Source organism: Tupaia chinensis, unplaced genomic scaffold (genome assembly GCF_000334495.1).
Source record: "Tupaia chinensis unplaced genomic scaffold, TupChi_1.0 Scaffold000138_1, whole genome shotgun sequence".
NCBI lineage: Eukaryota > Metazoa > Chordata > Mammalia > Scandentia > Tupaiidae > Tupaia > Tupaia belangeri.
The window spans coordinates 414703-441086 of record NW_006159608.1 but is presented as its reverse complement, the minus strand read 5'-3'; the positions used below and the strand labels follow the sequence as shown (position 1 = coordinate 441086).

Here is a 26384-nt window from a genome sequence, read left to right as displayed (position 1 = left end):
ACAAGCCAGACACACGAAGTCACATATCATACCATACCATTAATATGAACTGTTAGAATAGATAAATCTATAAATAGAACACAGATCAGAGGTAACGAGAGGTCTGGCGGAGGGGGAATAGAGAGCAAGTGGTAACAGATATGGCATTTTGTTCAAGGTGATGAAAGTGCCCCAGACCTTGATAGAGGCCATAGTTGTGCCACATGTACTAAATGCCACCAAGTCACCTGCTCATAGTCCAACGTTCAGCTTTATGTTATGTGAACGTCATCTCATTAAAAAAAAAAAAAAAAAAGAACAAGCAAAAAAGAAATATATCCAATGTTTTAATGTCCCTCCAAAAGTAAAGCATGGACACCCAGGTCCTACCTGAGCCAGATAGGTGGCATAGTCTAGTCTGTCTATTCCACAAGCAGCAAATTCCTGGAGGTTTCTTTTTCCTGCTGCATCCAGCAGAATGATATTATCAATATTTACATTCATATTTTCAAATTCATTGTTTATGCTTCCAGTATACTGCATGGGAAAAAATTTATAAATCAATTCATTAGTCTCCCAGAATAATATTTTTTAAGAGTTTTTTTGCTATAGGGCATGTGCGCTCGCCAGAAAGACAGAGACAGACAGATAGAAAGCGAGAAATCACCCCCCCCCAGGGGGAATGACCATGTTGCAATCCCTTCTCCTCCATTCTCCTCTCGGGATCTTGGGTATGCACACACATTCGCCTGGCATGAGTTTAAGCCACTGGGTCTGGGACTTGAACCGCGGTCAGCTACATGGGAGTTCAGCGACACAGTAATTACGCTAACTGCTGGTCCCCACCCAGAATAATATTTAATGCTCTAAAAGAGCATGAAAACTACACAGGATTAAAAAAATACACATTACACAGACATTTAGTGGGCACTTCTCCCTGGTACTTTTCTGCCTCCCACCCCTTCCCCACTGCCTCGACATCCCATAGCAAGCACGCTTCTCCCATAGCAAACACCTTTGGCGGAGTCTGGAAAGCAAAGCAAAGCAAAATGAGGCTGTATTGCCACCCTCCAAGACCTCAAAGAGAAGTGGCCAGGTCATAAGGTGGCACATGAGCTGTATCCGGATACCAGGGGCCAAGGGAGAGCCCTTCAAGGAACATGTGTGTGTGTGTGTGTGTGTGTGTGTATGATATAGAAGAGGAAGCTTCACAGCTCTTCAGTAAGCAGGGATGCTGAAGGGACAGGATAGTCTGGCATCCCAGCACATGCTAGGGCTGGGTAGTAGGAAGACACAGGATATTATCATTCGGAGAACATTACTTGGGCCAAGACCATGGGAATATAATTGTTAATCAGGAGCTACTCTGAGGGCTAGACAGTAGTTTCTGGAAGCTTAGAGTGCCTGAGTATCCCAGGGGCCAACTGCTTCCTTTCAGAAAATGACCTGTCATGATGGGCAAATGAGTGAAGGGCATCCATTTAGGGTCGGGTTACAGAGGAGTATTTAGAAAAGACAATACACAATTCATATACAGCTTTCAAATACACTTCTTCAAACTTGAAAACTGTCACACTATTGTGGTCTCACAGCCCTATAGCAGACTTCCGTGTGGCCTCAGGGGACATGGGGAGCCACCTCTGCACTATCTGATCTCATTCTAGAAGTACAGAAGAATGAAGGCTTTTTAGATTCTGTCCTTTACAGCTGAGGAGAGCAGGAGAGTCCTACAGGCAGGGGGAAGTAGGGACAGTCCAGGTGAACAGACTCCTCTGCTCCTGCAGCTGATTCTGGTAACTCTTCCTTCGGGCCAGCATGCTCTGGAAAGGGGGAGGCGGACCATCTATTCCATCTGCATCTATCCTTTCTGCCTTGTGCCAAGGACCAGAAGAGCTCTCTAAAACTCACCCTGCAGCCCTGGGGCCACAGCACCATGCACAAAGAATGAGGACAGGTGGGTCATACCGTCCATGCCTGATGCCTAATTCTGGGAGTTGGAGGAAAGGGGCACTGGACTTGGGGAGCCAACTTCCCTAGAAAACAAATGGGGCTTATTCTTTTAGGATCATCCACCCTCAGTAGAATGAAATCCTTCCTGGAAGGATATGCAGTGAGAAGCTTCAGAAGCTCTTGAATTATCAGCTAGAAAAAAATTGAACTGGGAGGAAGACAACTGGATGGAGGTGGGGTGAGATAGACAGAGAGGAGAGCCGCAAGACACTGTGAATGTACTAAGTGTCCCCTTTATATGGTAAATTTTGCCTTATGTAAAATTCACCTCTTTTTTTAAAGACAATTGCAATATGTTAATTTGGTAACTGGTTCTCATGACTTACGTCTCTAATGTTGAGATGCTCACTGATGTTGAAGTGGTTCTCTAGCTGAAGTGTGGCATAAATGCCTCTATTTTTTCTGCAGTCACTGTGGGAATAAACAGAAAAATCATGACTCAAAAAAGTAGTTGTGGCTATGTCTGTCCATTGCTAAGGATGAGGAAAAAGTTCTGCTATTTCCCTTGGATTAGTCTGTGAACACACTGGCTTCTGGGTGTCGGCAGCAGCCACACAAATCCTCTCGGTACCTGCTACCTCTGACACCTTTCCCCACTTGACATCTTTCCCCACTTGACTAACAGTCCCATTTTGGGAACAGTACCATTTTAAGATGAATAAATATGTCCTTCCACTTGTCTCCTTTGGGCTGTTTGCAACAGTGCCATGGTCCAAATTTTACAGACGGGAAAGAAAACATTCTCATTAAGAGAACAAAACAGGCCAGCCCTATGTAAAACAGTTAAGCATTATATAGAGAAACCAAATCCTACATCGCTGACTAGGGCTTGAACCCTGGCCCCAGCAGCTTGAAAAACATGCTGTGTGTACTTGTGTCTGCCTGGGATCCTAATGGGATGGAGAATTGGAGGAAAAAATAATTGCAACATGACCAGTCTCCACTCGGGGAGGCATGTGCACATACGCTCTGACATTAAAAGAAAACACAAAACAATTCTTGTTAGAAATAAGGGCACTACTTAATAGACATGGAATGTAAAGTTCTCTGTTAAAAATGATGTATACGGTAATATCCTTGATTTGACTATCATATACTGTATGGATACTTTAAAGAATATATTGTGTACTATTAAGATGTGAAATGACTGAATATAAATAAGAAATCCTAAAATAACATTTAAAAAAGAAGTGCACTGAAAAGTATATTATGGGCTTTATTAAGGGCTTACCGATTCCCTGCCAAGACCACCTCCCTCTGTATTTCCAGAGTTAGACATGGTTAGACATATGAGTACTCTCATGGTGAGGACGGAGGTAGGAACAGGGCTGCAGACATGCAGTCAGTCAGTATGGCTTGGCTGTACACCTAACTCGGAGACCTGGGTGAAGTGACTTCATCTTCTTGCGCCTCAGTCCTATCTCTAAAATGGAAAAAATGCCTACTTGATTTGAGCCAAGAAGGGCAGGCCTCATTGGATGCGTATTTCTGCTGCAAAGATAGCCATGTCCCAAGGAGTGTCACAGCAGCCGGGGTCCTCTAACCCTAAGGGATGGCTGACAAGCAACTTCCCCATGTCCCCAGGCTAGTGTCATTACAACCCAGAGCTGAATGCACTAACAACCAGAGGTACAAGTGGTGAGCTCTAGAGCAGTCAGAATCATGAAGAGCTGGCACGTTAGGCCAAGGAGATTGGCCTAGTCCTCTCAGACTAGGGAAGGCAGACAGGTTTGATTACGCATGAAAATGCCAAAGGATGGCTAGTGTCTAGCTGGAGCAGGCTGGTAAGAAGAGCCTGAGGCTCTCTGGGCTAAGTAGAAGACCATGCCTGACTGTCAGTGTCTGCCACAAGGGTGGGAAATGGCGGGCACTTAACACCTCTGCTAAAGGCCATGGGGAGCTGTGGAAGTTTAGGCAGGAAGTGGCAGATCATGTTCCTGGATGTCTGGAGGATGATGGGCAGCAGGGAGGCAGGCTGGAAGCAGAGAGAAATGATGAGATGATTTAAGAGTCATAAGGTAAAGTCTCCAAGTGACATAACACTGGGTTTGGGGAAAAAATGAATTCTGAGGATTATCTCAGGGCTCCCAACACTCTTAGTTTTCACTGCCATGGACTGAATAATGGTAACTAGAACTTTTTTCTGTCACTTTACTTTGTACATGGTCCCAAAATGAGTGGGATATTTAAAAGCTCCCAAAGGAGAGCTACTGCTTTCTGCTTCCCTGCCTTTGCCCCCCTCCCTTGACCTGGCGACTCCTCCTTTCTTAACAGATGAGCCGTTAGCTACTCACTGATTAAGATCTGTTCAAGTGCCACTTCCTTAGTTAGTCCTTCCTAATTTCCCTCCTAGGGCTTCTACAAAAGCTTCAGCACGTTCCTACCATCTAAAAGCATCGCCCCAGTCCATACAACAGGGCTTCGTGGATCCGTCTTACTACTAGATTTTTTTCCTTGACAGTAGAAGTGGGGTCTAATTCAACTTTGCATAGTACGCAGGTGCCCATTATATAACCATCAGCGTTTTCATAAAATAATAAAAGTAGTTGTTAATAAATTATCTTCCTTGGAGTCAGCAGGTGGCATAGTGGCTGAGGCACTGGACTCTCACATGGCTGAATGCAGTTCAAGTCCCAAACCTGACAGCTTAAAACTCATGCTAGGTGCCTGAGCATGTCCTAGGAGGAACACGGAGGAAAAGGGATTGCAGTGTAGCCATCCCCCGTGGTGGATAAGTTCTCACCCTCTCTCTCTTTCTCTCCAGAAAGCCCATGGGCTCCATGGCAAAATCATAAAATAAATAATAATAAAAAAGTACCTAGCTCACAGAGTGTTGTTTATCAAAGCATTCCGCCAGTAACGACACACAGAAAGCACCATGTAGGTGTTAGTTCTCACAAATTTTAAGAATCATTCATCAGTACTACTTCGCATATTGAAAAATAGAAATAAATAGTAATGACACAGTCTTTCATAAAAAATGTATATTATGAAAATTCTATGCATGAATTTCAAAGTATTTTTTGCACCAAAATAAACTTATAATTCAATTCCACATTTCTATGAACTTTCTCCAAAGTCCCTGTATGTATTTGTTTTCAAATAACTTCTGTGGGTCAGCTAAGGAAAAAATGACTATCTATTAAATGCACATATATTTAAAATGTTTCTTTTTTTGAGAGAGAGATTTTTGCTATAAGGCATGTGTGCTCACCAGAGAGACAGAGACAGAAAGCAAGAAATCACCCCCTTCCCCAGGGGGATGGCCACACCACAGTCACTTCTCTGCAATTCTTCTCTGGGATTTTGGGCATGCACACACACACATCCAGCATGAGTTTCAAGCTGCAGGGTCTGGTACCCCAACTGTGGTTGGCCACATGGGAGTCCAGCGCCTTAACCACTAAACCACCTGCTCATCCCTAAAATGTCTTTTAAATACATTAAAAATTTACAATACCCAAAAGTATATCTAACAATTCACAAAATGCTTAACTGTTTTCTGTCAAATGATTAAAACTACTATGTTATATGATAATGTTAGGTTAATATTTGATTCAAACTGCATAAAGAAACTCTAAGAGGGTAATACAAACACCAAGAATAGTGGTTTCATATAGAGGACAGGAAGGGTCCCTGGATGGATAGGGACTTGTCACTGTCACTTCCTAGATATTCTATTCTCAATGTGAGTCGCTATCACCCTACGTATTTTCAGTTTCATCCACAAAGAACATGCCATGTTAGACACACATCCTCTGACCCTCTGGTATCATCATGAGTAGAAATGAAAGTGTCATTAGTGTTTTAAAAGCATCCTGTGATTTGTATCAAGTAATCTGAAAATGACTTCCTTCTCCATAGCTCAGAACAGACAACAGCTGATAGGTTCATACCCGAGATAGAACTATCAGCCATCAGACAAACAAGGCTATTTCATCACCTGCAGTGCAAAGGAAGAGTCACCCTGGATTTAAGAGGAAGAATATATTACATACCATTTGGGGGCACTACCTGAAAAGCTAAACTGAAGGGCAAGAAAACTCATGTTTTGGGGAGAGTAACTTAAACAAAGGAGATACGGTCAGTTTCTCTAGGACCAGGTCTGGACCCAGCTCTTTCCTTGTCCTGGTAGATGACCTTGAGCATGGAGGGATTAGGAGCTACCCCCCAGCTTTTGGAGGTCACCCGGTGCTTTCATGTGGATATGTGACTGTCTGGTCACTGAACTTGAAACACACGCTATGAAAGCCACATGAGGAGGGACAAAGACTCAGCTCTTCGGTTTGGAAGAAGATGAGCTAGGAAGAAATATTTTCCTGGGGAAGGAAGCTGACTGCATGAGCATTCCTTCAGTCAACTCATCCACCTGCAACCTTTCTGCAGAAGAGAGGGTGTCTCCCATTTTCACTAGATACAAAGAGGCAAATGACATAAAGTTAAAAAAAAAAAAAAAAAAAAAGGAGACCAATCTGTGTAGTATCACTAACACAGCAGCAGGACCCTGAAAATTCAAAAGGCTTTAATAGTTTTAGAGAAATCTGTGTGTCAGATAGCATTCTGAAGAGACTAGCACTGGGGGTTGTTATGTTCTGCCAGCATTCTTATGTGTCAAAGATGGGAAAATGTGAGCAGATGAGTAATTCCAAGAATAGATGTTATTTTTTTAGAGGTTTCTGCTATAGGGTGTGTGCGCTCACCAGAAAGACAGAGACAGAGAGACAGAAAGCGAGAAATCACCCCTCGGGGGGAAGGCCATGCTGCAATCCCTTCTCCTCCATTCTTCTCTCGGGATCTTGGGCATACATGCACACGGGCCCAGCATGAGTTTAAGCTACCAGGTCTGGGGAGCGTGTGTGTAAGCTACGAGGTCTGGGACTTGAACTGCATTGACTACATGGGAGTCCAGTGAAACAGCCATTATGCCAACTACTGGTCCCAACAGGTGTTATTTTTAATAAGTTCTTACAATGTCAGGCACTATTCTTTTTTTTCCATTAATTTATTTATTTTTACATTTTTCCACAAACATTTGCTTTACATATCACAAAATTTTGCTCATACTCTAGTTCTTGACAGTTAATAAGCAACTTTCAAAATTTCAAAATAATGAATTTTAAAGATAATGTCCAAAATATTTTTTATTAATTTGTATAATTTTGTTTGTGACTATAACAACAGAAACAGTATGGTTTTAAATATTTTTGAGAAAATATTTACATGTCAACTACTCAAATTGTTGAAAAGCAAAAGCCCACCACACAAGTCACACATAAACCTTCTCAATTCAGCCCTGCCTACCAAGTATTCTGTGATTATACCATCTGCTAGCAAAGATCAGTCTCATTTTTCCTCCTTCAAAGTCTTTCTCAAGATAATTCTCTGGTGTGGTTGCTCTTTTGCAATTTCTACTGATTACAATGCTGGGCTGGAAAAGTCCAGGTTATTTTATGATATGAATTCTTTCATATTATCTTCTCTAATCCTCTCTGCCAGGCAGAACTATTTATGGTCCCAGACTTACTTGAGATTCACCTAACGCCCTATAGCGAAAACCTCTCTCTCTCTCTCTCTCAAAAAAAAAAAGAAAAAAGAAAAATCTTTTGAGTGAAAGTAAGATTAAAGAAGATAAGTGAATCACAGCAAGAAATGATAAATGGCATAGAAAATTCCCAAATGATATGTACAAATAATGAATTAAGCTAACAAAGTTGGTCAATTTTACAGTATTAAGCAATAACATCCACATTGAGGGTGGAGCAAATAACTTCTGCCACAAAATAAGAATGCTCCCAAATATTTTCCCATTCCAGAGGAGTCAGGAAGGAAGAAAAGTTTGTTTCCATTTAAAGAAACAAGAAAAATATTTTAACAAATTGCTGGACCTATAACAACTCAAGAGAAACTAAAATGCTTAAATTGGGAAAATAAAGCATAATAAAAATATCAGTTTCACTCAAAAGTCATAAAATTCTATTTTGCCAGTTCATTATTATGTTCAAACTTTCTTCTGTTAAATATGCAGTGTTACCATTGTCCAATCTTTTCATTTAAATCCTGTAAGTTAACGTTAATAGATATTTCTTGTCCATAGCATTAAATTGGTCTCTTTTTTTTTTTGGTTGCCTTTTGTTCTCTTATTTCTGTATTTGTCTTTAGTTTTCCTGGCAGGCCACTCCTTTCAGAATTTCTTGAAGAGTGAGTCTGCATTTGGCAAATTCTTTCAGGTTTCATTTATGAGAATGTTTTTATCCTTTCTTTCCATATAAAAGATAATCTTGCTAGGTATAGTATTCTTGGTTAAAACTGTTTTTCTCTTAACACTTTGAATACGTTTTCCCATTCTTTCCTTGCTCGCATTGTTTCTGATGAGAGATCTGAGGTTAGCCTGATTGGATATCCTTTATAAGTAACCTGACATTTCTCTCTTGCCAATTTTAGTATCTTGTCTTCATCTGTAGATTTGGCCAGTCTGGTTGTGCTATACCTTGGAGAAGATCTTGGGTTGATTCTATTAGGGATCCTTTGTATTTCTTGAGTCTGGATATTTGAAAGCCTTTATAGATTTGGAAAGTTTTCTTACAAGATTTAATGGAATAGATTATCAATGCCCTTATTAGTTTCCTCACCTTCTGGGATACCGATTATTCAGATGTTTGGGCACTTAATGCTGTCTAGTATTTCTCATATAGTATTCTCATTTTGGGGGGTTATTTTCTCAGATTTTTGGGTTGTTTTTTCTAGATCAGAGGTTTTGCTTTCAACATTCGAGATTCGATTTTCTGCATGGATTAATCTACTTTTAATACTTTCGAGGGAGGTTTTGATTTCCTGAATGGCACCCTTTATCGCTAATAGTTCCATCTGATTCTTTTTTATGGTGTGTATTTCCTCTTTCAGGTCAAAGAAGAACTTCAGCACCTCCTGGAACTTTTTGTCTCTTTTCTCCTGCGTCTTCTGGAGTTCATTATCTCTCAGCTCTTGCAGTTCTTTTAGTTTTGTCACTGTGAATACTGTGAATTCCCTATCAGACATTTCCAAGAGTTAAACGGTACTGTCTGTGGACATGTTCTTTTCCTTTAGGGGAGTGATATTTTCTTGGTTTCTCATGTTTCTTGTGCTTCTGCAGTGGTTTCTGGTCATTGTGTGACAAAAATCTCTCCTCCAAGTGCTCGTTTGAATATTTCGGGAGTCTAGAAGATGGAGTTTAGAACATAGCTTCCCTGAACAGGCCAGGACACATACCTCAGCTTTAAAAGTATAAGTAACCTAACATTACTTCTTGTCTGAATATTTTGGGAATCTAGAAGATGGAGTTTATAGCATATCTTCCCTCCGGCACTATTCTAATCACATGTATTTCACTTAACTCTAAAACAACCCTAGATTAGATTCCCATTATCGTTATCTCTGTTGAATGGAGAGGAAATGGAATTTGCCAAAGTCACAGAGCTCCCCCATAAGCAGGGCCAGGATTGGACCCTAGGCAGCCTGATGGCACAGACCAGTTCTTTGACCATGGCAATATTATGTCTGTGGTTTGGACCCACTCACTGATTCTTGGTACGTGGTTCTTACTTAGGGAAAGGTAGCTCTTGAAAAAGAATTCTCCTAGCATCCCAATAATACAACTTAAGGTCACCTTAACAAGTGAGTCCCACATTAGCCCTTTTGGACTCTCAAGGGTACATTTTTATAGTCTTCTAATATGAACTGTGCAAAGATGAGCACAGATCCATGCTTAACCCAGACAGTACTAGTGGGAGTATAAGAGGTCCTTGATGGACACCTCATTGCTAATCAAGCATCCTGATAGACGTGAATTTGAGAAGTCATCATGGCTAAATAGGCAAAGCAAAGGCTTACTGGAGAGAGTGAGAGGGAAAGCAGGAGTGGGAAATTAGGGGTGTAGTTGTGGGGAGGTTATACTGAGGTGCTTCAGGACCATGGGATAAGATGCTTCAGGACAACACCACCAGAAGTCACCAGAAAGTGCTTTAAAGCTGGACATCCAGGCCCAGAAGCAGAACTCCAATCTGTCACAAAACTTTTTTTTTCCAATTTTAAAAATTTCCTCCATGAACAAGAGATAGCACTGTCAACGGAGTCCCAACATCACAATCTACACCCAGCCTTTGAGTAGCTTCACACCTTGGCCAAGCATATGACAGTGTACTCAAGGAGGTTTTCAGACTTAAACCAGAACCTTCCCATGTGGGTTTGCCTCTCAGAGTGACATGTCTTACCAGTGTACCACTGTCTAGCTACATGAAGTTTTTCTTACTCTGTGGGACAAAGAAGTCCCAGGCAAATGAAGTCCTTTTTCAACAATCCAACAGAGTTGGCCTTGACTATTAGTTATCTAGCCATTGCTCTGTAATGGAGACTCACCTATCTGATTAAAAATTTGGACAGGACCATCTCTATTAATCAATGTCTACATGTAGGGTATATTCCAGATGGAAAAGCATGACTCCCCCAAATCTTCAGTATTGCTGTAAGGGCAAATCACTATTCCAAGGTCTCAAAGGCTTCCATGGGAAGGATTATCTTTTTGGTCTCATTTCTACTATTTCTTTGCTAGTAGTAGAGAAAAGCTTAACTTTGAAACTTTAAAATCTTATCATTAAGGTTAAGAAATACTTTGGAAGCAAAATTCTCATTCTGAAAAAAGAACATTTTAAGGAGTTAAATATATATAATGTATTTATTGATACCTGTAAACTTGTTCAAAAGTGAGCTTAATATCTGGTTTTTTAAGTATCATGCCAGAGAGATAGTATTCCCAGTCTTCATTTAGTAAATAAGGTGTATCCAAAACCTAGAACAAATTAAAAAGGGTTGTTTTCTAAAAAGGCAGTTTCATATTAAGATATATATATATATATAGGGTTGTTTTCTAAAAAGGCAGTTTCATATTAATATATATATATATATATACATATATATATATATATATATGATAAAATGACTACCCTGTTAAATATACTTTTGATATTTTTCATATCATGATTATTTACAACTTAAAAGTAGAAAATAATAGTGTAATTGCAATAAATCAATTGACCATTGGGTAGCATCAATCAGAATTATTGAAATTACTTTTAAAAATATTTTAGTATAACAAACACATTAGAAATGAGAGTGCAGTAGACAATTTGATTCAGAATAGCTAATATAAAGCCATGAAGCAGCAGAGCCAGCTCCTAACTACTGTTATCTGGACAAAATGAAATAAAACACATACCCTGACTCTGCACCATATGCATTTAAAACGGGTATATTAGTGCATGACTCTATGTGCTTGAGAGGTATAAATACTACTTTTTAATGATTCAGCATCATGGAAGATAATAAAGCATGGCTTGATGTCTTACTGTTTTGTTTGTTTGTTTGTTTGTTTGTTTGTTTGTTTGTTTTTATCAAGAGGTTGAAAGGAGACCAATCCTATAGCCTAGTGGTTAAGGGAGCTGGATCCCACATGGCCAAGCGTAGCTTGAATTCTAGTCCCTGAGGCTTGAAGAACATGCTGGATGCAGGTCCTTGTGTGCCCCAAATCCCAACTGGGGGAAATGGAGGAGAAGGGACTGCAGCATGACTCTGCCCCTTCAAGGGGTGCTTTCTCTCTTTCTCTACTCTCTTTTCTCTGGCAAGCACACACACCATTTGGAAATTTAAAAAAAAAATAATCTTGAGCTAACTTGATCCATTAATACTCTCAATTTAATTTTCTTTGACCAACTGAATAACTAAAACACCATGGCAAGGGGGACCAGCAGTTAGCGTAATGGCTATGTTGCTGAATTCCCATGTAGTCGACTGTGGTTCGAGTCCCAGACCCAGTGGCTTAAATTCACGCCAGGCCTGTGTGCGTGCGTGCCCAAGATCCCAAGAGGAGAATGGAGGAGAAGGGATTGTGGTGTGGCCATCCACCCTGGGGGATGATTTCTCACTTTCTGTCTCTCTCTGTCTTTCTGGCGAGTGCATGCGCCCTATAGCAAAAACCTCTCAAAAAAAACAAAAAGGAAACACCATGGTGACAACTCATTACCTTAGTAACTTGATTTCATAATAGATTTGAAGTTAAAAAAAAAAGCATTTATACAATAAAAGAGAGAAATAGAAATGCATTTTTTTTCCAGAGAGAATTTTGCTATAGGGCACATGCACTTCCCAGAGAGACAGAGATGGAGAGACAGAAAGCGAGAAATCATCCTCCTGGGGGGATGACCACACCATAATCCCTTCTCCTCCATTCTCCTCTCAGGATTTTTGGCACACAACCGCCACCCAGGGTGAGTTTCAAGCTACTGAGTTCAGGACTCGAACCAAGGTCAACTATGTGGGAGCCTAGGGACATAACCATTATGCCATCTGCTGGTCTCCCTAGAAATGTATTTTAAAAATCAGAATCTAGGGACCAGCAGTTAGCGTAATGGCTATGTCACTGGACTCCCACGTAGTCGACCGCAGTTCAAGTCCCAGACCTGGTGGCTTAAAACTCACACCGGGCACGTGTCTGCCCAAGATCCCAAGAGGAAAATGGAGGAGAAGGAATTGCAGTGTGGCCATCCCGCCTGGGGGGTGATTTCTCACTTTCTGTCTCTCTCTGTCTGTCTGGTGAGCTCATGCGCCCTACAACAAAAACCGCTCAAAGAAAAACAAAAAAAAAAAACAAAAAAACAAAAAAACAAAAAAACAAAAAAAACCAAAACAAACAAACAAACAAACAAAAATCAGAATCTGAAAAATACTGAAAAGTTAGAAGCCAGACATGTAGACCATTTTCTCATTAAATGTCCCCTTGCCCCTCAAGTCTGTGGTGGCTGTTCGTAGAGGGAGAAATTGATGCTTGATTCCAATTTCTGACTGTCCCCTGAGATATCCACCATGAGGCATATATGCTGTTATTCTCTTTCACTTCAAATTTATGACCCCAAACCAACTTTGTCAATTGGGTAACTCTAAAAGTGTCTCTTGCAGGTGTGTGTGTAGGAAACCTGAAAATTTATCTTCTAATTTCTCAGCCACATTTGAAAACTACTCCTGAGGAGAATTCTATTCTCCCAAAATATTATAATTCACATTGATGAGCAGGCCTTAAATTCTGGCACTGAATTAACTTATAATAAGAAAATAAGAATACTGCCTTTTTTTTTCCTCTGACAAAAAATGAACAAACAAACAAACAAAATCAACAGAATTAAAACCAAACTGCTTATGTTTCCACACTGCTCGTGAAGTCACCCATGAATATGGGGAAACTCAAGTTTCCATTCGAACTCTCTCATAATGGGCAGAAAAATTGTATTTACCCGGAATAACTTCCTGTTTGCATAAGGTTCGCAGATCAATTTTTCCATATTTGTACCAATGAAAAAAGTAAGAACCACGATGATCATGAATATCCAGCAAAAGAGGAAACTTAATCCAACACCACTAGAAAAAAAAAGTACAAATGAAGTTAGTACTTCTACAAGGAATTAAGTGGCGTTACCCACTAGTACTTCCTAATTCTACCTACTCAGTGTATAAATGGACTTGGAGTATCTTGTATGTTAAACAGATCAGCCTACCCAGGAGGGAAGAGGGAAAAGTGGTTAGCATTGTCATCTTTCAGTTCACGGCATAGACCCCGGGGAGCCTTGCATGACGCAGTGCCTGGTCCACACACTGTCTAGCATGGTGTAGAGCATGGGCTCTGGAGTCGGGCGAGTGAACCAACGCTTTCTGAGAAGGATACGGTGGGTAGGGAGGTCTGAGGCAGGTCATGTATCCTCAAGAGTCAGAAAGGGACCAGCATAACTCTGCATCCAGAAAGAATGGCATGAATGGCAATGCCAGATGCAGGTGAGAGTACTGGACAGGGTCTGGAGAACCCAGGCAGAAGTCACGGAGGGGCTTAAAGCACAGAAGAAGCATGACCTAGTTTCTCTCTCTGAACAAGAAACTCACGGAATATATTAGGAAGGGTGGGTTTGACAGGTGTCAGTGTGAATGAGGAACTACTGCAGAGGTTGCTGCACTAGTCCTACTGCAGAGGTTGCATGGCCTGGGATGGTGGCCTGATGGGGCTGGTGGTGGTAGAGAGAAGTCAGTGAGTGAAAGATATGTAACTGAGAGGCCAATACAGCAAGATATGGTGGAAAGATGTATATGAGAGGCGAAGGGAAGGAAGAGGCCCAAGGGTGGTGTCAAGGAACTCAAGGAGGGAAGAGAAGGTGGATGTTGGTCATGCTGCCAGTAAGACACCGCAGTGGAGCTGGTGTGGGAAGCAGACATGTTTGGGGCTTGGATATCTGGGTTGTAGACATCCATGAGGGAGTCAGCAACTTAAAATGGGTAATTTATCTCTGGGACTGGATTGGAGAAAGCAGCAGCCTAGGACTAGGCCAGGAAGACTTCAACACCTAACGAACAGGTGGCGGAGGAGAGCCCACAGACAAAATCAAGATGTAGAGTCAGAAGTGAATAGAAAACTTCCTGGGTGTCATGTCACTGAAGGGAAAAAAGAGCTTTTGTGGAAGGAGGGAGTAGTCAGCTGTTGCAAATATACCCATTTCCATTATACTGGAGATGCAGAGGTAACAGGACTTAGAATTGCAGAGGTAGGGGAGGAGTTTACATTGGAGTGGGTCAGGGAGTTAGTAGGAGATAAAGAAACAGCAGCAGCAAACACAGAGCATTCCTTCAAGAAATGTAGTAAACCAGGAGGGGAGCAAGTGGCTGAGGTTTGGGTTCTCTCTTACACAGGAGAGTTCCAAAACTTCACCATTCACATGATTCCCATCACACTCCTGACTGCTGATTCTCGATGAGCAAATCAAAAAAGAATGCTTCCTTTGTGCAATATTTGAAGCCAGTCCATCTGTCTCGTTACATTTCTGGCTCCACCTCCACACACACACACTCAGCTTGTCTGTTATGCTTTGTTGGACCTTGCTAGAATAAAGCTTTTTTCCAAACATCCGAACTTGGAGTATGAATGTCTTCAAAGCAGGGACAACTGACAAAGCATGTGACAAGTTCACCACTCCCTGGTACTACACACTCATCTTTATCCCTAATTTAGGATTTTCGTCTAAATCCCAAGAGGTCTGGGTTGGCAACCTTGTTCTAAATCAAGTTTCCAGAGTTTCAAGCTAACAATGCTGTCTGAGATGACATCAGCTCAGTATCTTATGAATAAATGAAGAGAATAAACAATGAGACTTGGGAAAGCAAACCTGGAAATAATTTCTACAATAGCTCTTTTCAAAAAGAACCCACCATATGTAAACAGTGTGTTTAAACAGATATATCAAAGTGCAGCCAATCTACACTTTTCTACACAAACCAAGGCAGGTACAGCCACACCAAGATGCCTACTCTGCTGGAACCCAGAAGGCACCAGGCTCCTAGAACACCAGAGCAGAATCCTCCCTGAGTTTGCACAGCCCCCACCCCAGGACAAAGGAGCAAATACTCACACCATGAGGAAGACGCCGCCTGTGTTTGAGACACAGCCTCTGCTGGTTGGGGTGGCATGCCTGTCATAGCCGAATACGCCACACAGTAAGCCCAGGTAGTAAAAAACCACAGTGAGAGTCAGCAAAAAGCAGGTCGCCAGGCCAACCAGCCACCTGGGGGAGGAAGTACAGTGCCGTTACACACAGAACAGGTGATATCACATCCCACGAAGGCAGCTGAGTAATTCTTGGCAATTTAATATCAGAATCTTCTGTTAATACCTCAGAGGGGAAGACTGTTGTGGAAAGATTCCTTCCCATGTGATCCTCCAACCCAACTAAGGAGAAACTAATTTTTGTCTTAGTCTTGAAGTGTTCTCTTCTCAATGGTCATGAGATTATTTCTTCCTTCCTTTTCCTTTACTTCCATAGAGATTATGTGGGGTTCATAAAATGTAGATCTTACTGAACTTCTCCAAATCTACTGAATACTGGCCTGGACTGAGGTGTATATCATGCTGGGTAAAGTCTCTTCACAATCTAAATGATGTATAGTGATTTAATGTATGAATAATAATAAAAAGATAAATTTGTTTAAATCCCCTTAAAGGGGCCAGGTAGTGGCGCAGTAGCAACACAACTGGACCCACAAGGGAAAGGTCCTGTACTGGAGTTCTGAGACCTTCATGAGCACACTCAGGCATGTGCATGCACCCATCCCAGGGGAGTGTGCGTGTGTGCCCAAGATCCTGAAAGGAGAATGGAGGAAAAGAGATTGCAGTGTGGTCATCCCCCCTGGAGGGTGATTTCTTGCTTCTGTCTCTCTGGCGAGTGCACGTGCCCTATAGCAAAAAACCTCTCCAAAAAAAAGAAAAAAGAAAGACAAAGAAAAGAAATGCACCCATGATGATCCAAGCTGGCTGAGACTGGGGTGGATGAAAACATGAAGATCCCGTTGGTAGTGTCTGTTTCTGTCTCTTTCTCTCTAATGAAAGAGAAAAAGAAACTTAGGGATTCAGCCAAGGTGGTACATTGGTAGCTCTGTACCATTGGAGGCCATAGGGGAGATTGGAGTTTGGTTCCTGGGCAGACCTCTATGGGCCAAGGCTGTGCCCATAATCCTGGCTGGCTGTAAGGCTAGGGGTAAGGATCACGGTGTGGGATCCTATTGAGAGTGTTTGTCTTTAGATGATTTGTCGTGCCCTACCTGTGTCTCATTCATGGGAAAAAAAAAATTGGGGAAAAATATCCTTAAGACTTTTAAGTTCTTCTAATATTCCTGATGCTGTAAATGCTTCTTACAATGATGATGGGATGAATGTGGACAGATCAGGATTAGACTTCAGACAAGAAAATCTTGGACTCTCTTTCTTGGCCTTTCTTTAAAATATTTTGTGGTTGCAGAGCTATTTGGGGACATTGTGTTCTTTACTAAGCCAGAACTCCACATGGCAGACACATGGACTACTTAGAACTTTAGGAGCATCCTAAATCAAATGCCTGCAAAGGGCAAATCTCAATTTTGTAATGGTCTTATGAGACATTTTAGGATAATGGATCCTCAATTACAATTTACTGGCATTCCCAGAGTATACAACCTTTCCCAGCAGCCGAGGAGCATTCAAGGTAGAAATGCTTCCCAACATTAAAAACTCTGAAAAAAGAATTTACTTGTGCTTCATGCTTCTTGACAAAAGTCATCACTGAGGCTTTTCATTCAATTAAGAGCAATCTCAGTAATTACACTAATAGGCACCAGCAGCCATACTGTGGAAGTTTGTTCCAAATACTGAGAACACAAAATTAAATAAGCCATGGAATATAGCTGCAGAAAAGAGTTAACAAATTGTATGCTTAGTTAAATTTCTTTGTAAAATAAGCTATGGTCTTGAAGAAGGGAAACAAATCAGGGAGAGTGAGTGGTAGACAGTTCTCATTAGTGAAACTCCAATCTCTAATGACACCACTAGTTTACTGAGAAAGGATCTATCTTCTGTCTGTCCTGTACCTTGCTGGGGTGGCCTAGCTCCACAGAGAGATGTATCAGATGCCCCTTAAAGCTTGCTGAGTCCAGGCAGCGACTAAGTGCAGAAGCAGATGGAGTTTTAAACCCGCCTCTGTCACACCCACCTCTGCTGATCATACTCAGTCACTTCACTTTCTTGAGCCCCAGTTTCCTTGTCCACATGGAACACAATCCAAGGGACTTTTGTAGTCATTACACAAGAGGCATGTAAAGTACTTTGTAGGCACACTAGAATTGTTCCCTGAATGCTAGTGATTATTGCTAGTATTTCTACTATTTATCTTGTGTCCCTGAACAGGAACTATCCCAAATACAAATGAGTCTCAGGGCTCTACATGTGCTTAGGTGATAATAGTTTTAGTGACAAGTCATGGGTCTGAGCTCCTCAGAGATGAAAGTGCATCATCCTATACCAGAAGATCCTCTGAATATGTCAAGTCCCCAAGTCCTTCCCTCCCTGTCTGGAAGTCTACCAGCTGTGTTCTTTCAGTAAAAGCCAACTTCTATGTGTTTATTTTATAAACCTATGTGAAAATAATATTTTCCAAATGACCTTCTTATTACTTTTAAGCCTTAAAATCTTGTTACAGGTCTGGCTTAATAATTATAACTAAGATTTTAGAAGCCACTAATGACATTAAAGTTTCAAATTACTGAATTTTAGCTCAAGAATTTCCAGTTTCAGCTTTTTCTTTTTAATAGTAATGCTTCATGAGACTTTTTGAGGTGCCCTGCTAATCTTCTCTGTGTTTTTGTATATTGTCTTTTCTGTATCTCAGTGTATGTGCTGGCTCAGTTAGCAATTCAACTTTTTAAATGAACATCAAACAGAGTTAACATATATCAGGCCTCTTTGTTCTATTTGCTCTCAAAAGATTATCCTGGAGATCATGCCAGATGTTTATCCCATTCCATCCCAAGATTCACTCTCTAAGTTTACCAACTCAAAGCATACACTCACCAGTATGAATCATATTCTTCTATTTTGGGTAAATTGTGGTGGATGTAACTTTCTGTGTCATTAAGATAACCAGTGAAATATGACAGTGTATCCTGGATAGGAATGTGCTTGGTTACATTGTCGATGTCTGACCCAATGGAATCCAAGGCCTTTTTGACATCTGAAAATAAACATCCTTCATTATGCATTTCCAAACATGGAGAAAATAGAAACTTTGCTTTGGAACCAAACAAAATCTTGAACCACTTTTAGTTTTTTCTATGTTATATACATATTTAAAATATGGTAAGATTCTACAACAAGCATGAGTATAGCCAAGACCATTGAAAAGCAATTACTGAACAAAACAGCAAGCTGTGAGTGCCGACCTTAAGGAGATGGTGCTGAAGTCCAGCCAGAGTCTTCTACTTTTACTAGCAAAATGAATAAGGTGATTAAAATGAATACGGTGTGTGGACCATGCGCCAGGCACTCTTATAAATGTTAATTCATTTATTCCATGGAGGTGGATATTTTTATTCTCCCATTTTATTACCAGAGACCCTGAGGGCCAGAGGTTAAATTATTTCTTTTTTAGAAAACACTGGTAAAGGGATCAAAACAGGCATATCTAACCCTAAGCCCCATTACATGACTCTGGAAAATAATTTAATAACAATAATAATTCTCCCATCTAAGAAATGACATCAAAAACACAGTGATTCTCCAACACCATTTTTGAACATGTGACTGTAGGTGATAATTTTGTGAACATTTTACTTGACTCATATGAATTGAGACTTTAAAAGAAGGATGTCTGTGTTTCCTATATGCAAAACGCTAGTGTAGTCCCAGTAGTCAAATAGTTTCTAATTTCAATCCTAATTTCTCAGAGGAAAGATAAATTCAAAGAAACATCTGTTTCACAGAAAATGTGCTACAAGTCCTAGGATCAAAATCACCTGGGATGCAGGTGTCACCTAGACCAAGTCACACGAGTTCTGAAGTTGGCTTTCTCCACAGTGACTCATGACACAGACATACTAAGAATGTACCAATTAATTAAAAGTCTTCTGGCCCTGAAAGCAGGGACAGAGATAAGATTAGCAGTTCCCTGGGGCCAGCAGGTGGCATGGAGGTTTAGGCACTGAATCATACATGACCAGTTTCATGGTTTGAGTCCCAGACCTGGCAGCTTAAGAATCAGGCTGGTTGCATGTGCGTGTATGCCCAAAATTCTGAGAGGAGACTGGAGGAAAGGAATTGTGGCATGGCCATCCCCCCAGGGAGTGACTTCTCACCTCTCTCTCTTGTCTCTTTGGCGAGCACCCATGGCTTATAGAAATTAAAAAGATTAGCTGATCCTTGGGCTCCTGTAGGTGGTATAGATGATCTAAAATGTAATTGCATAGAAATGGCAGCAACATTTTTAAAAGTGTGTTTTTCACATAGATATGAAATTTTTAAAAAATCAAAGACACAGAGATAAGTGTCTAAGAACCAAGTGTCTGCATGTGGTCCTTAAGGAGGACACTCATTCACAGCACTGGTCGCTTCCTCCGTATGTCTCGTGTGTGAAAATACCAGAGTCTTGACCAAAATGACTCAGTGGGCTTCTTCTCGAACTCTGGTGCTTTGACAGATGTGACACACAGATGCCCAACCTCCAAGGTTCCTGTGTACTTCCCGATCTGTCTTGCTCTCACATGCAACACGGCTCCCCAGCCCTGCCAGCTTGGATGACTCTGTAAGTGGCTGATGTCCTCTTCCTGCAAATACCTACTCCAAGCCTCAGTTTGGATGTGACTTTTCTGGAAGCCTTCCCCTACCTTCTTTCCACTTTAGTTCCCTGGAACATATGTGGTATGATAAATGGCATCTGTATCATGCCTGGCTCAAAGGTAGACAGAGGTCATGACTCATTCATCTCACATCCTCAGCACCTAGCAGAGTCTGGCACAAAGTAGGCACTCAAAAACTGTGTTCAGGCTCGGACTGGGTGATCAGAATGTGGGAGTGAAGGACATGAAAATAAACACCTGGTATGAGGCAGATGAAGGGGCATCCCCCTGACTCTAGGAAAACACTGGCTTGTGTTTATGCAGCGACACTGTGCAGTGAGCCAGCTGTGCATGCTGTGCACTTCTTTTTGTCAGACCTACAAGGGAAGGCTGCACCTAAGGAAAACGTGGTCCAGAGAGGAAAAACAAAGACATTCAACACATGGAATAACAGTAAGCCAGTGGCTGTCAGACATAGAGCATGCATTAGCATTTAGATGTGGGCAAAGCATGAATTTTGTCATTAATATCTTAATATTTTAAAGTAGAATCTCATAGAAAATGAAAGAAAACCCACAAAACACCTAAAACACAATACAGTAGGTACTTTATCTTTTTAATTGCCAGAAGGCGTATGTGTGGTTCCAAGAGAGACACACAGAGAGAGAAGAGAGAAAGCACCCTCCAATGGGATGTGATCATGCTGAATCTTCTCTCCTCCATTTCTTTATCTTGTCAAGATCTTGTGCACGTACACATACTATCTGGCATGTCTCTCAAGCCACTGGAGCCAGCATTCAAACCACCGTCTGTGACGTGAAATCCAGCTCTCTTAGCTATGGGGCCATGGGACTGGCCCAAGATAAAATACTTTGTGCCCAAACTCTTAAATGAGTTGATAAAAACTAATGCTATTAAGGAAAAAAGACCATAATATTTTAAAAACAGATTTTAAAAAGCATTGAGAAGATATGTTTAAAAAAATAATAGAAAAAAAGCTTTACATAGCTTCGGGGATTTCTTCTCCAAACAAATAATTCAGGTTTATCCCTATTCCTATACAAAAAATTGCTTACCCTTCACTTTTTCTCTGTACATTCACCATAATACCATAATGTAAATATTGCATGAGTCAATAATTTAAGACCAGTAGAATCAACTCGACTTTGATTCTCTCTAAGATTTTAAGCAATCTAAGTATCCTAAAATGCATCAGGGGACAGATGAAAAATCTTCCTAAAAGATCAAATAAATCTTCACACAGTATTTTTTTAAATCAGTTTTAAATTCATTTAGAAAATATAATAATCTGCTGTTTTTTCCCCAGTGGAAATTAGAATGCATCCTTCCAGACGGTGGCTGTTCTAAGATCTATAAAAATAGACACCGGGGGCTTGCCATTATGGGGCGGCCCTCGCCCAGAAGCGGCCTGCTGGATGGCAGTAGGAGTGTTACCAAGTAAAAGGAGTGTTATTTTTATCTAATCTACAGCACTGACTAAAGTGACACAAATGAATAACTTTGGTAATCATTTTGTTTTCAAGGTTTTAGTGAGGGATTATTTTTTAAGAGGGAAAAAAAATACAATTCTTAACAGTACATTTGTTTGAACTGATGATTTTACTTTTAACAAAAAGAGATATAAAATTACTTCAAACTATGAATCTCACCTGCTACGATGCTCACGGTTTGGTTTTGTACCCTCTCAGGTATATCATTAAAGGATTTATAGCCCTAAAAGAAATTTCAAAATAAATTGATATCCATAGTAAGTCAAAAAAACAATAGAGTAGTACTCATTTCAACTTAGTATGGAATACAGAAGTAAAATAAAAATAAAACATACTAAGGCCGAAATGATCATTATAGGGTCACTGAGGGTCTAAAAACAATCTCCTCTAAAGAGCATTTTCTTTAAATTGTATCAAAGATCGTGTTACAAATAGCTTTTCATACAGGGTATTCTCATAATTTTGAAATCAACATACTCACGCAGATCCGAGGAAGCACAGACCCATCTGTCTAGCAGTAGTTTTCAACTGGGGGCAATTCTGTCCCCAGGGCATTGTTCTGGTTATTACGATTGTGAGGAACTACTGGCATTATGTGGGTACAGATCAGGGATGCCAAAAGATACCCTCCAATGCACAGAAGGCCCTACAATGAACAATGATCTAGGCCAAAGTGTCAGCAGTGCTGACATTAAGAAACCCTGATTTAGGGGACCAGCAGTTAGCATAATGGCTATGTCGCTGGACTCCCACATAGTCGACCGTGGTTCACGTCCCAGACCTGGTAGCTTAAAACTCATGCCGGGCGCGTGTGCGTGTGTGCCCAAGATCCCGAGAGGAGAAGGGATTGCGGTGTGACCATACCCCCTGGGGGGTGATTTCTCGCTTTCTATCTCTATGTCTCTCTCTGTCTGGCGAGCGCACGTGCCCTATAGTGAAAAACCTCTCCAAAAAAAAAAAAAAGAAACCCTGATTTGGGGCCAGCAGATGGCATAGAAGTTATGTTGCTGAACTCCCACATGGCTGACCGTGGTATGAGTCCTGGACCCAGTGGCTTAAAACTCATGCCAGGCATCTGTGCGTGTGTGCCTAATATCCTGGGAGGAGAATGAAGGAGAAAAGATTATGGCATGGCCATCCTTCCTTGGGTGGAGGAGCGGGGGGTGATTTCTCGCTTTCTCTCTCAATGTCTCTGTCTCTTTCTCTCTTCTCTCCCCACGCCCCCCCCACTCCCAGCACACATGCCCCAACGCAAAATCCTCTGAAACAAACAAAGACAAAACCCCCCTGATCTTTACAGTATACTATATGCAGATGTAAATGGATATCTGGAAATAGCAGTCTAATTTCCAATGCTGTTACAAAGTAATATTAGAGATGTCCCACAGAAAAAGATAATGTCCCCAAACAACTTTAGGGAACACAAAAATAACCGCCTTGCCAAGCTACATGGCTTTGGGGCTAAATCCATGAGAGGAAAATACCATTATCTCCAAAGAACTCAATTAAAGGGGTTTAGTTTGTGTTTTTTCCCTGACTACTGGAAGAGGACTTATAGATTTCCTGGTTCAGTTTCTTCATGTAGCAAATGAGGGGGCATCAGAGTGCAAAGACCAAGAGTTCTGAATGACTTATTCAAGAGGACACTTACTTTGTCAATATACGTAGGCAAGTGTTTCATAGATATTTGAGATTATTTTACACCCATGCTAAAGACCTAGAGTCAAAACGAAATTACTCTCTCCCTTTCCTAGAGGTCCAGGGCCCTCTAGTAAGTCTAATCCATAGAGAAATATTTATTGTGTGCTCAGTATCTATCTATATACATTTATTGGTAAGCTACTGAAAAAAAATCATAGTATTCTAGACTGACATTGTCCCTGCCTTTTGTGGGACTTACAAACCAATGAGGGGGGACAGAGATGTTAAAGAAATAGGTATAGTTAGAATACTTGCAATGCTGTAGGAATGTATTAAAAATATTTTGACCTACTCAAGGTGCCCAGGAAAGGCCTTGTTAAGAAGGTGATATATGAGGCCGAAAAACCTAAGTAGCTATGCAAAAGAGGGAGAGAAAGAAGAGAGCACCAGGCAGAAGGGACAGCATGCATAAATGCACAGACATCAGAAGGAGCAACAGACAATGCGGAAGGCGCTCAGTATCAGAATCAGGGTTGGATCCAGCATGGCCCCACGGAATTCTGAGCCCCAGGAAAGCAGAGAGCATGTTTTCCTTGATCTCTTAACGTCTTAGCAAAGTGCTTTGTACATTATAGTACCTAAACAAATTTTTTTGAATTGAAAAAATAAGAAAAGTTACCTGGAAGATAATCGCCCTTCTTAACAACCCTCTCTAGAATTTTGCTGTTTTTTTGCTATTTCCTACTTTCTTACACTATTAGTTTACTCTCCAAAATGATATAAAATTAACTACCACGTTTGTTTGTTTGTTTTTAAACATACCTTTTGTACCAGGGCTTCCAAATCAGTTTTAAGAACTCTATTAACACTGTCAAGTTCTGCATCCACAGGTGGGAGCTGCAAATTTATAAAACAAAATATGAGGCAATGTGAAAAAGTTATATCTAACTTCCAAAGTGTTTATATTGTATTGTCTGATCTCAGTTTCTCTTGAACAATGAAGTACTGTTTGGGGAAAACACACTTAGCTCAGAATGGCTCCAACAAGCACTAAGTTATAGGTGCGATCACCTAAAAATAAGGCAAGGAAGTTTAACACAGATGTAATACGCACGACCTCACAGTTTTAGTACTGAATATTGCTAAGTAAAGTTGTAAACAACTCTTTAAAAATCACTTTTAAAAGTAACATAGTCACATTGGCGAGCATTCTGGAGTTAGTCATTTATAGCATTACACATGGGTATGAAGTACTCCAGCTCTCATGATACATTTCCTCTGGACCTGATATAACAAAAGGGCACAATATCAGTCCCTGATAGTTCCCTGGCAAACATGAGTAACTCAATTTATCATGAGAGCATCAGACAAACTTAAATTAAAGGCCAGTCTACAAAGTAAATAGCATTTATTCATAAATGTCAATGTCTCATACACACACACAAGACTAAAAAATTGGACCAGATTAATGGAATGAAAAAGCAACATATAAAAAACAAAAACAAAAACAAAAACAAAAACAAAAACAAAAAAACAGTGGTAATATGTGATCTTGGTGTTGTTCTGGACTGAAAAAAAAAGAGATAAATGGAAATGGCATTTTCAGAAAAATTTACATTTGAATAGAAACTATGGATTTGATGGTAGTATTGGGTAATGTGATATGTCTTAATTTTGATAACTGTATAATGGTTATATAAAATTAGGAAATGCACTAAGATATTTAGGAATATAAGAGCATAATGTCTATAGTTTATTCCCATTTGTCTTTTGATAAAAGGACAAAATGTATGTTATATATATATGTGTGTGTGTGTGTGCATACAAAATGTGTGTACATATAAAATAATATGAAGAGACAGATAAACACACGAAATGATATGACAGTGCCGGTCCATGTCCTACTGTTCATGGTTAAGGGCACCAGGTACCACATACAAACAAAAACAGTGGTAATATGTGATCTTGGTGTTGTTCTGGACTGAAAAAAAAAGAGATAAATGGAAATGGCATTTTCAGAAAAATTTACATTTGAATAGAAACTATGGATTTGATGGTAGTATTGGGTAATGTGATATGTCTTAATTTTGATAACTGTATAATGGTTATATAAAATTAGGAAATGCACTAAGATATTTAGGAATATAAGAGCATAATGTCTATAGTTTATTCCCATTTGTCTTTTGATAAAAGGACAAAATGTATGTTATATATATATGTGTGTGTGTGTGTGCATACAAAATGTGTGTACATATAAAATAATATGAAGAGACAGATAAACACACGAAATGATATGACAGTGCCGGTCCATGTCCTACTGTTCATGGTTAAGGGCACCAGGTACCACATGTCCAACCACAGTTCAAATCCCAGTTCTAGTGGCTTAAAAAAACAGGCCAGGTATTGAGGATGCACACCCAATATCTCAACTGGAAGGAATTGTGGTATGACCATGCCTCAAAGAGGGAGGTGCTTTTCCTTCTCTCTGTCTTAGGAGAGCAGTACACCCTTGGGCAATTTTAAAATGACATGATAAAGCAAATGAGCCAAAATGTTGACACTTGGCGAATTTGGCTACCAGATATAAACAGGGGTTCCATGTACTAATCTTGCAACTTTCTTGCATATGTGAAACTACATGAAAATAAAAACTAGCTTAACAATTCAAACAACTTAGGTGCAATGAAGTTCTAAAAAAACCTATTTGATGACTTAAAAATGATTGTAGTAGATTTTTCAAGCACAGATAATTACATGTGATATTCAAAAATACTGATTCAGGAGCCAACAGGTGGCATGGAGGTTAAGGTGCTAGATCCCACACGTTGTCTTTGTGGTTCAAGTCCCACATCCAGCAGCCTGAAAATCATGCTAGGCATGTGTACATGTGAGCACAAAATCTTGAGGAGAGCAGAGAAGGGACTGCAGCATAGCTATCCCCCCTGGGTAATGATATCTCACCTTCTCTCTCTCTCTCTCCCCCTCTTTCTCTGCAAGTACACATGGCCTTAGCAAAAACCAGAAACCAAAAACCAAACCAAACAAAAA

General features: G+C 40.4%; 1 protein-coding gene across 3 annotated transcripts in view; it reads right to left on the bottom strand.

Moving 5' to 3' along the window:
- The window catches only part of PROM1 (prominin 1), a 143529-nt gene that overhangs the window by 23594 nt on the left and 93551 nt on the right, over window positions 1–26384 (bottom strand). For all 3 annotated transcript variants that reach the window (XM_006144882.2, XM_006144884.2, XM_006144887.3), the window contains 8 exons: window positions 24159–24233; window positions 21855–21918; window positions 18425–18584; window positions 15459–15611; window positions 13305–13428; window positions 10707–10810; window positions 2316–2400; window positions 370–516 (listed from right to left, as the gene is read on the bottom strand). In XM_006144882.2, the coding sequence (XP_006144944.1) occupies window positions 370–516; window positions 2316–2400; window positions 10707–10810; window positions 13305–13428; window positions 15459–15611; window positions 18425–18584; window positions 21855–21918; window positions 24159–24233 (912 nt within the window). The remainder of the gene's footprint in view (window positions 1–369; window positions 517–2315; window positions 2401–10706; window positions 10811–13304; window positions 13429–15458; window positions 15612–18424; window positions 18585–21854; window positions 21919–24158; window positions 24234–26384) is intronic.